The sequence below is a fragment of the Grammomys surdaster genome, unplaced genomic scaffold, assembly GCF_004785775.1.
Source record: "Grammomys surdaster isolate TR1022 unplaced genomic scaffold, NIH_TR_1.0 126163, whole genome shotgun sequence".
Lineage (NCBI taxonomy): Eukaryota > Metazoa > Chordata > Mammalia > Rodentia > Muridae > Grammomys > Grammomys surdaster.
The window spans coordinates 7,290,292-7,302,837 of record NW_021620970.1 but is presented as its reverse complement, the minus strand read 5'-3'; the positions used below and the strand labels follow the sequence as shown (position 1 = coordinate 7,302,837).

General features: G+C 42.6%; 1 protein-coding gene and 1 pseudogene across 1 annotated transcript; one reads left to right on the top strand and one right to left on the bottom strand.

The window, feature by feature from the left end:
* Positions 1 to 9,250: 9,250 nt before the first annotated feature.
* Positions 9,251 to 10,070, bottom strand: LOC114612520 (annotated as a pseudogene).
* Positions 10,071 to 10,393: 323 nt separating this feature from the next.
* On the top strand, positions 10,394 to 11,548 carry Gpr33 (G protein-coupled receptor 33). The gene is given in 2 exon segments (XM_028757489.1): positions 10,394 to 11,103; positions 11,105 to 11,548. Coding segments are annotated over 2 exon segments (1,017 nt in total). The 3' UTR covers positions 11,412 to 11,548.
* The last annotated feature ends 998 nt before the right edge of the window (positions 11,549 to 12,546 follow it).

The following is a 12,546-nucleotide window of genomic DNA, read 5'->3' as shown; positions in this document are numbered from 1 at the left end:
CAATTTCTGAGGGAGGCAACTATGGAGATCTCAAGATAGCAAGCATGAGGACCTGAATTCAGATGTCAGCAGGCTATTGGCCACAGCAGAAAAATACAAGCTTCAAGGTCTGGGAGAGACCCGCCTCAAAGAAATATGATAGAAAACAATAGAGATGGGAACGATGTTCTCCTTTGGCCCTCAAGCACAAATGTGCAAAAGTCATATACATACTATGCACATAAACACACATACATACACACAAACAGAAAAGCAGGGTCATATACATACTGTACACACATGCACACACACCCCGAAAAGCAGAGTCATATATATATAGACAGAGACAGACAGACAGAGAGACAGACAGTCAGACAGAGACAGAGAGAGATAGAGACACACAGGAAGAAATATACACAAATTAGGAATGCAGTTTCTAAAAATAAAATGCAGTGTACTTAACATAGCTCCAAAGCCCTGGATGACTTGGCCCTATTCAGTACAGAGGGCACAAACACCTCCAAGTTGCTCGAAATAAAAGACTTTCAGAGAAAAAAAGGCAACTTTCTGATGGGAGCAGCTATCTTCTGGCAGGTTGCTCGCTACAACCACAAAGGCCAGCAGAATATATCGTTCTGTGTGAGGCAAGGAGGTAGTCCAGTTCAACATGACTCGGTAGCTGGTACTGGTTACAACACTGAAACTATGACCCCAGAGAGTTTGTTTTAGGCATATTTAAACACAGCACAATTTGGGAAAAGGGGTTCCTTGTGATAATTAACTCAATCCTGTGTGTACCAGAATTAAGATACAGTTACATTGAAATTCTTTGTAAAGTACATATGACCTCTTCCATAAAGATGGGTTCAATAAATTGACTACATGTGACATCTTAAGGGTCTGAGGAAGATCTGGTGTGGTCTCAGTCATGCAGACAGCACAAAGATCACCAGGCTATTAACCACCTCCACCCTCGTAAAGTACGTGAGATATTGCCCATAAAGATAGGACTGAGGAACGACGCTCAAGATAAGGGTCTGGGAAGCCTGAGAGAGATAAACTTAAGAGTCCCGGGGAACCTGATGTGACCTGGCCACATCTTAGCACAGAAGTCACCAAACTATTGGCCACGCCCACTCCTAGCCTTCTGGAGGAAAAGACTATACAACTCTTCCTTTGAAGAGACAACCCTGTGTGTCTAACATTACTGGTTTCCCTGTGCTCCTACACCATCTCTTCAGTTTTCCTTGAATTTGGGATCACCTCGTGTCCCAGGTCTTGGATCTAGACAATAAGCCTTGTGTTTCACTAAAGGGCTTCGATATTCCGCTTCCTGCCAGGACAGAGTCTGTTTCCTCCATTGTCTTTGCGGACCCCTTAGCTGCCTGCTTTCCAGTGACGGTGGTGATGTCACAGGATTTCTGGTCCTGCTCTGTCACTCACCGCTGTAAAGAGTTCTTCCTTTGAGGAAGCAGGAGAACAGCCTGCACAAAGAGCAGTGTGGGAAGGAAGGCCAGCTAGCAGCCATCTTATGGGAAACCCGAATTGCAGAACCTTATATTCAGCAATTTTAATTATTGTACACCACATATTTTAATCTCAATCAATCTTCAAAACAGCATTCAACAGACAAAAAGACAACTTTTAAAATGTTGCTGTAGCTGTATATGTATTAACCCATTAGTTAGTGACATAAAAAACACAATTTTTCTCTTTTGGCTTTTTGAGACAGAGAATAATTTAGCCCAGGATGGCCTTGAACTCCTGACTGTCTTCTCCCCACCTCCCAAATATGGGTATTTCACAGATGTGCCGCCACATCTAACTTATCACACTGTTAAATGGAATGTTGACCAAACAGAATGTGTAATGCAGTTCCTTCCATCTTGCTTGAAACATGCTTAAATCCTTAAACATATATGCCATTACACAAGATACAAAAGACACAAAAGTCAAGTGCATTTTTAAGGCTTCTTAGGAAACAGAGGGCAGCTGACACTGTGGCCAAGGCCCTGCCTTATAAAGGCAGTGAAGCGAGATGTATGTCCAGCTGTGTGCTGTCTGAAGCCAGCACGACAAAGCCGCTGCGCAGGTCACTAGGTTACTTCCATGACTGTGCTTTGGACTTGAAGCGGGTTTTGTCTGTTTTGTTTTGTCTTGTCTTGTTTCCACGCTAGGGCCTGGACCCAGCGCCTTGTACATACTGGACAAGTATTCTCCAAATGGATCTCGTCTTTGTTCTTCAGTCACTCATGAAATGCTTTATCTGTAAGGAAGAAGGCTATTCCACATTCCCTAAAGGCCTTTTAGAAAGGAGGCTCTGATATCCAGTGGTGAGCTTTTGAGTTCGAATTCTGCATGGTTATATTCCTTACCTTAATTTAAAAGATGACTGCAGTGACTCTGCCTTCATCTTTTGTCTGTGGTCTGTTTTAATTTTTATTTTGTGTACATGAGTGTTTTTATAGTACATATGTCTGCATTACCTACATGCCTGGTTCTCTCAAAAGCCAGAAAAAGGTGTCAGATCTACGACTGGAGTTACAGATGGTCGTGAGTCACAGTGTGCAGGCTTGGAACTGAGGCGGACTAAAGCTTCACGCAATAGCCAATCTTATTCAGAGCATCAGTTTATATTCGGAGGACTAAGCAAGATGATATGAGCAAAGGTCGTCTGAGTTTAGGCCGTATAGTCACAAAGGCAATCCTGGCTTGCAAACGTCATTCTGAATCCTAATGGGTAAAAAGATGGATAATCTAAAGTAAAACCCACTCCTATGACTACACCTGGGAGAGGCATGAACGCAGGTTCTAAGAACAAACCCTGTGATGGAGGAACAGATCACAGCCTCCTGTCGTGTACTTGAGGTTTTCTAAGAAGTTGTCAGAAATCCCTTTACGCAGCTTCACTTATGAGCCATTTTTCTACAATAAATGAGCCACATTTTGTCATAGCTTTCATAAGAATATTTTAGAGGATGAGTTTTCCTGTGGTCACGAGATTATACTCTGCTTATGAATGTGATAGAAAAAAATGGGGCCTTGGGAAGGGGGGGGGGGAGTAGTCAGTAAAGTGCTTGCTGTACAAGGAGGAACTGAGTTTATAGCCCAGGGTTATAAAGAGCCAATATAGCCAGGTGTGTTGATATATGCCTTCAATCCCAGTACTGGAGAGTCAGAGGCAGGCAGATCTCTGTGCGTTCAAGGCCAGCCTGGTCTACAAATCAAGTCCAGGACAGCCAGGGCTCTGTTACACAGAGAAACTTGTCTTAAACAAACAAACAAACAAACAAAAACCAAGTGTGGTGAACAAGCTTGTAATCCCAGTGTTGGGAACCTAGAGACCAGAGAGGGTTCAACAAACAAAAACCAAGTGTGAACAAGCTTGTAATCCCAGTGTTGGGAACCTAGAGACCAGAGAGGGTTCCTAAGGTTTGCTGGCCGGTCAGTCTAAACAAATTGGTGACCTCCAGGTTCACTGAGATAGCCTGTCTCAAAAAAAAAAAAAAGTTATGTACAGAATGATTTGGAAAGACGTTCTGACAGTGACTTCTGACCTGCACACACATGTGCATGCACACTTGGAAGCAGGAAGGAAGGGAGGGAGGGAAAGGGGGAGGGACAAACAAAGCTCTCCAGATAACTATGACTTCAGTCAGGCTGGAAACCACTGGGCTAATACTTTCCCAAAGCTCCTTCCTATGCTGCTTGACCAATAAAAACAGGCATTTAGACTAACTGTATAACTGACAAAATCCACACGTAATTAGAAAATGGGATAGTGCTTAACTTTTTCTTCCCATCACTTGAAAACCTAAAATTGACATCTTCCAGACTCTTCTCAGGAACTTGCTGCTTCCCTCCAATTAATTATGAAGCCAGATGACGCAACCACTGTAGAAAACACACAGGCTGCTTGAAGAAACGACTTCCCTTCTGTGGCTTCATTGGTGATGTGACTGTTCATTTGTCTTTCACTTTTAATTAAGTCAGGTGATTTCAAGTCAAGAACTCCCAGGAAACTGATTAGTGTTGTTGGATACAACCACAGTATTCGCTGTATAGAAACCAAAAGCCAAGGGCTCTGAGCTAAGAGCCCTGGCTGCCCTGCAGGGGACACTGGTCAGATTCCCAGCACCCACAGGATAGCTCACCACCATCTATAACACCGGTTCCAGGGACTCTCTCACCCTCTTCTGTCCTCTTAGGTCAGCAGGAACACATATGGTACACAGACATACATGCAGACAAAACATCCATGCATATAAAAAATAATTTTTTAAAAATTAAGAAATGAAGAATGGGACAATGTTGCTGCAGAGCTTGTGCCTACTGTCTCTAAGGCCTGGAACATCTCTCTCTAACATCCTCACCCATTCTGCTCAGATATCATCTTCAATAACTGTAAATATTAGGGGCGACTGCTTTGAATTATTTATTTTGTTTGCCTCGGTTCGCACACTGTCTGACAGGCTATAGTATTCATAAATATTTCTTGGATTATAGCATTCAGATACATTTGCTCCAGCCCAGTAGACTTGCAAGTGTGCATTCTGCTCCAAGTTACATAATGCCGTACCAACCACCATCCATTTAATACTTGCCCTGTGTTTGCCATTGTGCTGAGCCTTTAGACAGTATTTCACTTCATCCCCACAAGGGTAATCCAAAAGAAAAAAAAATGCATTCCTGTTCTTTTTGTGTTAACATATGAAGAAACTGAGACTCTGATAACGTGCAGAGAGATGCAGATAGCTCTATAATAGAGATAGAGGCACAGTTGGGATTTCTCCGTGGGGTGTGACAGCTCCCTCTGTGCTATATTATACAGTCACTATCGTTCCCACAAGCTGTGCATTGGAATTTTTAGTGCACATTATTTTCACCCCAGCTGCTTTATTAACTGTTAACAGGATCTAGGATGTGCTCTCAGTTTCAAGAGTCTCACCTCCTTCGCCTGTGGCAAGGGAGTCTGATGAAAACCCTATCACGATTTGCTTAACCTCTCTGGGACTCCGTCTACTAATGTTCAGAACGAGCAGGTTTGGACCTGATAATTCCCTGTTACATCTGGATCTATAAATGAACCCAAAAGCCTCCAGAGGAAGTCCTTTCTAAAATGTAGTAGTAAGTTTGAGACTCATCCTTAGCCTTCCGAGATCTGTACCTCTGTTGAAGGTCACAGACAGGGATGAATTAAGGTCTACGATTTAAGCCCATTTCAAGTAACTCTGTAGTCTAGCGGTGAACGCATTAAGTTCTGAGTCTAGCAGCGTAGACAATGGCTCTTACTCCCAAGCATTCACCACTGAAGATATACTGTGGTTCTGATGCATTTTCTACACCAGCAGTGACAAGAGGAAGCAGAAAGGAAGAGAACAGTGAGCTGGCACTGAGGTGGATCTGAAGGGGGGGGTGTGCTAGAGAGAGGAGTGAGGCAGCAATGGTTCACAGAGACCACCGTGCTGTAAGATAAGGAGCTGGCTCTGTTATCCTCCAGCGACTGTCCAGATGCAACTATTCTGTCTGTCACACTTCTTTCCAGACTGACCGACAGCAATCTTTGGTCTGTCACATTCGTTCTGCTGAGTCTGAGAACCAGAGTTTTAAGTTTTTCACTCTAACAATTTTCTCTCCAGCAAGATCAGATAGCTAAGTTCCAGATTCGATACCACCGGGGTCTCGTTCTTACCATCTTGCTGTGTATCTAACGGTGATGGTCCATAAGCCTATGAAATCCCCAGAATCAAACCTGTCTGATGAAATAACCAAACCTGAGGATATCATTTAAACCAGTGTTCTAACACCTGAAATTATCCTATTAACCTTAACCGAAACGATTGATCACAGAATTTTTTTTGACTCTCATTTTGAAATGGAGAAATGGTTTGGAGAAGTACTTCTGTCTTGGACTCCACCTCCACAGTGGTATGTTCTACAGAAAGGAGAACCAGAGGAGCTAAAAGACTCTGAACATCTCAAAGGTAAGACTAAGGAGTAGCATCTACCAGCGGGGGGAGGGGGAGAGGGGGACAAAATAAAGGCAGAATCTCCATTGTTTCCCTTCCCCTAGAGAGAAGATTGTTGGCCACTGTGGCATCTCAGACTACTTGGTATAAAGACAGCTCTGAGGTAAGATCCTGGGCCCAACAGTTTTCTCAGCTTCCTAAAGAACAGCTAGTCTGAGGTTCCTGAGGCTTTTCCCCCCCAAAAGCAGCTCAGTGTCTCTGTACGAAGGGACTGTTCTCTGGAATCTCCAGGAGCTCTGGAAGGTCTGGAAGTTGTTCCAGCCAAAGAGTTACCAGCACTTCAAGATAAGAAGATCTGAGATCGTAGCTTGAGAAGATAGACTCTCAGAGGTTCCCAGAGTCCAGTACAGGTACTTCAGGAAAGAAAGAAATAGACTCTGTAGCTTTAAAATTGTTAAATGTGGCTCTGACTGGCTTTACTGTAACAAGCTGAGCAAAAGATGTGTTTAAATAATGAATATTACCCATGTGGTGGTGGGATGTACCTTTAATCTCAGTACCTGGAAGGCAGAAGCAAGCAGATCTCTGAGTTTGAGGCCAGGCTGGTCTACAAAGTGAATTCCAGGACAGCCAGGGCTACACAGAGAAACTCTGTCTCAAAAAACTTAAAAAAAACAAAAACAAACAAACACCCACTAAAAACTGTCATCAGCCATACAAGGCACTAAGTAAGTCCACAGTTCCATTCAGTCTTCATAACAACTCTAAGGGGTGGAAGAGGCCACAGAGCTAGCAGGCTCAAAACTATACTCCAGTGCTTCAAGCCATCTTAAAAGATGTTCAAGAATGAAGAACTTCTCTTACCTCTGCATCACACGGTGGCACATGTGGGCCTTCATCCACACATATCCATCACATGCACACAATACTAATACACTGTTGCGTTTTCTTTTTTAGTTTTTCAAGACATGGTTTCTCTGGGTATCCATGGCTTTCTTAGAACTCACTTTGTAGTCTAGGCTGGCCTGGAACTCAGAGATCTACCTGTCTCTGTCTCCCAAGTGCTGGGATTAAAGGCGTGTGCCACCACACCTGGCAGTAGTATACTTTTAATGCTAAAAATCATGAAGGATTTTCTTAGTATATGCAATACATTAAAGCTCCCAAGAACCTTATGTAAAGAGCCACCAGTTCCAATTAAAGAACAAAGATTTCATTCTGTTGTTTAAGTTTGTATTAACTTCAGACACTTGTCTAGAGTTCAGCCTCACAATTCAACAAATAAAGCTTCCAAAAATTCAGCTTTCCATATGCATATACATTGAGAAATATCAAACACACTCAACACCACACGTGCACCATTTGCACAGACGGACACACAAGAACAGACATATACTTAAGCAATGCATAGCATACACACACACACTTCACAAACACACTATAGATGACATACACAGATACTCACATGGGCACACACAGAACTTCAGATATACAATTTATAGATAAAAGTACACCCCACAGTGACATGTAGATTATATATGCACCTGCATACACACAAATGCACCACAGATGCACAGGCCACAGGCATTCTAAACACACACGCACACACGCACGTGCGCACACAGGAGTGAGGGATTGGGATAGCCTCCAGGGTCTTGTTTCTCCTATCCACTCAAGCCCCAGCATCTACACACTTCCTGCCAACATGTTTGTTACATCTCTGTTGCCACAGCTGGTCTTTTCTCCCCATCTGCCCTCAAATAGGGAACCCAAGCTCTTTTCCTTTGCTGCCCAGTACAGCCACCAACCCATGCTAATTGTAGGTTAACAGGACAGCATTTTACACAAAAAGGCACAGCAAGTGGGCTGCAAATGAGTGCTAGAAAGGCCCTTGCTGACATCCTCAGAACTCTCTGCCTCCATCCTTTCTGCTCGGCTCCTGGCTTTTCCTGTATCTAAGATCACCTCCCTCCTCCTACCTCTTGGGTCCCAGGACCTTCACACAACCTCTTCCCTGAGTGTTGCTTTTACATTCACCATTGTTTAATCCATAACTTCACTGTTCATTCTTCCTAAACCAGACTACTAAAGTATTTTTCTAAAAAAAAAAAAAAACCATTTTTTGCTTTGCAGAACCTTAGAAGTTTTGTTTGTTTTGCTTTGTTTTTGGTTTTTGGTTTTTGGGGTAAGGTGGTTATTTGTTTGTTTGTGGTTGGTTGGTTGATTGTTTTGTTTTGTTGACTTTTTTAATCTCTCTTCACAGCCCTAGCTGTCTGGGGACTTACTATATAGACCAGGCCAGCCTTGAACACACAACGATCCACCTGCCTCTGCCTCCCAGGTGCTAGAATTTGAGTCATGTGCCACAGAGCCTGCCTAGAAGGCTTTTTTTTAACTTTAGGAAACTGTAGTTTCATTTCATTTTTCTTTTCAGTGTGTGGGTGTTCATATATGGAGGTCAAAGGAAACCCCTCTGGTGTCATCTTTAGGTAGACAGTCCACCTCCTTTGAGATGATACCTTTCTCTGGTCTGCAGTTCACCAATTAGTATAGACTGGCTGACTATCAAGCTCCAGGAATCCTCTACCCCTCTGCCCCTCTGCCCCTCAGCCCCTCTGCCCCACCTCTGCCTCTGCACTGGGAATATAGTATCTGTTTTATTCAGACAGGATCCTCGTGTGCCACAGTGGAGTTGTGGTGGAAGATGTGGGTGGACAGAAGAAATTTAACCATTTTAAGCCCTATTTTCTCCTCGGCTTGAAGATTTGCCTCAATACTGTTTGTGGAAGCCCATATCTGAAATCCCAACACACTGGATGTGGTATCAGGAGCCTCAGAGGTTCAAGGACATCCTTGGCTACCTGACAAGTTTGAGGCCAGACTGGGCTGTATAAGACCTGTCTCAACAAAACAGAACGAAGCAACTGAGAGAGAGAAAGAGAGAAGGAGGGAAGAAAAAAATACCTCATAGGCTTTATTAAAAAAAAAATCAAAGAAATTATTTTTAGGAAGATTCTGGCTTTCACAAATACTGAATAAATGTGAATTATTTTACATCTTTCTCTCTCCTCCCTTCCCCAAGAAAGAAGTTACTTCCTCTATCCTAAAACACATTTCCTCTCTATAGGTGTAATTTGAAAGGCATTTGACAATCTTGTGGTAGGTAGCCCTGGAGTCCTCTTGAAGGTCAGTCCTTACTGTTTTATGCTAACTATTAGAATACCACCACATAACTAGGTTATGAAGTAAACCTAATTGTAGCATTTTTTTAAATTTTGTAACTATATTTATGTACAGAAAACTTAGTGTACATTTAACTGTGTCACCAGTTTAGTGGTGAGTTCTTTAGCCTTTGCCTTTTCCAGCTTGGCAATTCGGGCCACAGACTTAGGACCCAGGACGTTGCCTCCCCAGTGGTGGCGAATCTCGTCATAACTGTCATTATAATTGGTCCTAATAGCTTCCACCAGCTTAGCCAGAGCACCTTGTCTTCCAAGTTAACCTGTGTGAAGGCAACAGTGGTACATGTCTTCCTGTGGACCAGGCGACCCAGCCTGGCCTTTCCCTTGATGATGCAGTAGGACACCCCCATCTTTCGACACAGGGCAAGCAGGAAAAGAACCAGCTCAATGGGGTCTACATCATGGGCAGTCACCACCAGCTGAGCCTTCTTGTTCTCCACCAAGGTGGTGACTGTATTGACTCCTGCTCGGAGGACAGGTGGTCTCTTAGTTGGGATGTCCCCTTTGCCAGCAGCTTTCTTCTCAGCACAGGCCAGTAGCCTTTGCTTCTTTCTTTGTCTCTGGCCTGTACTTGTGGGCAAGCTTAAGCAACTGAGTAGCTGTTCACCTGTCCAAGCCCTGGTGAACTGGTTAATGGCAGGAGGTACTTTGAGCCGCTTATAGAGGATGGCTCTTTGCCGCTGCAGCCTGATGTAGTGGGGCCATTTATCAAAGTGTGTTAGATCTCTTTTGGGCTGGATGTTCTGCCCAATGCCAACGTTCTTCGGCCTTTTCTCGAACAGAGGATTGACCACCTTTTTGGCCTCCTGTTTCTTGACGACGGCGGGGGCCGGGACCACCTTCTTTCCCTTGGCCTTCTTTCCTTTGGGCATTTTGCTCGGCTGGAGGAGAGAGTAATTGTAGCATCTTAAGCTTAGACAAATCCAATTATTGCTAGGAGGGGATACTATTTATGTTTATTTAATGCATATTATCTGGAGTATTTGTATTTTAAAAATAAAATTGATCTGATCTTAATTCCTGATAGAGAGTAGGCATTAGAAAATAATTGAAAAGCATTATTATAGAAATAATATGCTTGCCACTATTCAAATATTACCCTTCAGATTACTGCTATACCAAAGTTAATATTTTAATTACTCCATTTAATCTTTGTTGCTGTTCTTTTTTTTTTTTAACTCTGTTCTCCCTCCATAGGTAACTATGGATTGGATCAACTCCTCTGGTCATGTGATCAATGTGTCTACCTCATTAGCAAACAGCACTGGTGTTCCAACTCCTGTCCCCAAAACAATCATTGCTGCTTCTTTGTTCATGTCATTTATAATCGGTGCCATCAGCAATGGCTTCTATCTATGGATGCTGAAATTCAAGATGCAAAGGACTGTCAATACTCTCTTATTTTTCCATCTCATTCTCTCCTATCTTATTTCTACATTGATTCTGCCCTTCATGGCCACCTCCTTCCTTCAGGACAATCACTGGGCCTTTGGAAGTGTCTTGTGCAAAGTCTTCAACAGCACTCTGTCAGTGAGCATGTTTGCCTCCGTTTTCTTCCTCTCGGCCATCAGTGTTGACCGTTATTACCTCATTCTTCATCCAGTGTGGTCCCAGCAGCACCGAACCTTAAGCAGGGCTTCCCGAATTGCCTCACGAATCTGGATTTCTGCCACTATCCTCAGCATACCCTATTTAGTTTTCAGGAAGACACATGATGACCATAAAGGAAGAATTAAATGCCAGAATAACTACATTGTGTCTATTGACTGGGAGAGCAAAGAGCATCAAACATTAGGACAACAGATTCATGCAGCCTTTTTCATTGGCCGCTTCTTGCTGGGTTTCCTTCTGCCTTTCCTTGTCATCATCTTTTGCTACAAACGAGTGGCCACCAAGATGAAAGAGAAGGGACTCTAAATCCAGCAAGCCCTTCAAAGTCATGCTGACTGCTGTCATCTCTTTCTTTGTGTGTTGGATGCCCTACCATGTATACAGTGGCTTGGTCCTCACTAAGAGCCAGCCACTCCCTTTACACTTGACACTGGGACTTGCAGTGGTGACTATTTCTTTTAATACTGTGGTTTCTCCCATTCTCTATCTATTCACTGGGGAGAATTTCAAGGTTTTCAAGAAATCTATTCTTGCTCTATTTAACTCAACATTCAGTGATGACTCTTCTATAGGAAGGACACAAACCCTGAACTTGGAAACTGAAATTTAAATTCTGGATCCTTCGGGCTGGAGTGATGACTCGGTGATTAAGAATCCTTGCTGTTCTTCAATTGGAATTCAGTTCCCAACACTCATATCTGTCTATAACCCCCAGTCCCTAGGAATCTAGCATCTTTGTCTGGCCTCCATGAGCACCCACTTGCACACAAGAGACACATACCCATGTACGAAAATAATAAAATTAATATTTTTAAAAATAAACTCTGGATCCTTAAATAAACTCTGTCATTTATACCACTAGAGTTAAATCCTCTGATTTTGTATTCTATTCTACATATCCTAGTTAAACATCTACTGTCTGTTCTAATTAGATCTGTAAAAATTAAAATAGTTCCAATAGGCTGGCAGGGTAACCCAGTGGATAAAGGCACTTGCTGTCAAGCCTAAAAACCTGAGTTTGATGCCTGGGACCCACATGGTGGAAAGAGAGAACTAACAGAACCAACCCTTGCAAGTTTTTCTCTGACTTACACACACACACACACACACACACTCTAAATCGTAACTTAAAATTTTAATTGAAAAATAATAATAATGCAACTCCCAAGAAAAGAAGCAATAGGCCAGGATGGAAGTATAGTTTGAATTTTTTGCTTTTTTTTCCCCTCAATTCTTTTTTACTGTGGTAAGAAGACAGGCAGCAATAAACTTGGCATTTGCTCTATTTACTTGGTACTTTGTTGACATTATATTTGCAATGTTGCAAAACCATTACCATTATCTCTTGCCAAAAAAAAATTTTGTTTCCCCAAAGAGAAACTCTGTATTCATTAAGTAACCAATCTCCCTCCTACTACCCCAGGCCCTGTGCCTCCTGACTGACAGCTTTCTGTCTCTGTGTGTTCTCCTGCTGGAACTCATGTTTGTCCTTTCGTATCTGGTTCACTTCCCTTATCATAATGCATAATGTCCTAGTGCTCATCTACATAATAAAGTATTTCAAAACTTCCTTCTCTTCTATGTCTGCACTATATTCCCTTGTATATAAATGCACATTTTAAAAAAACTATCCTCATCTTTTGACTATTGTAAATAATGTTACTTACAAGCATTTGTGTGCAAGTATGTGCACCTTTTTTTTTTCATTTGCTGTGGTACTTACCTTAAGAGAGAATTACTGGCTC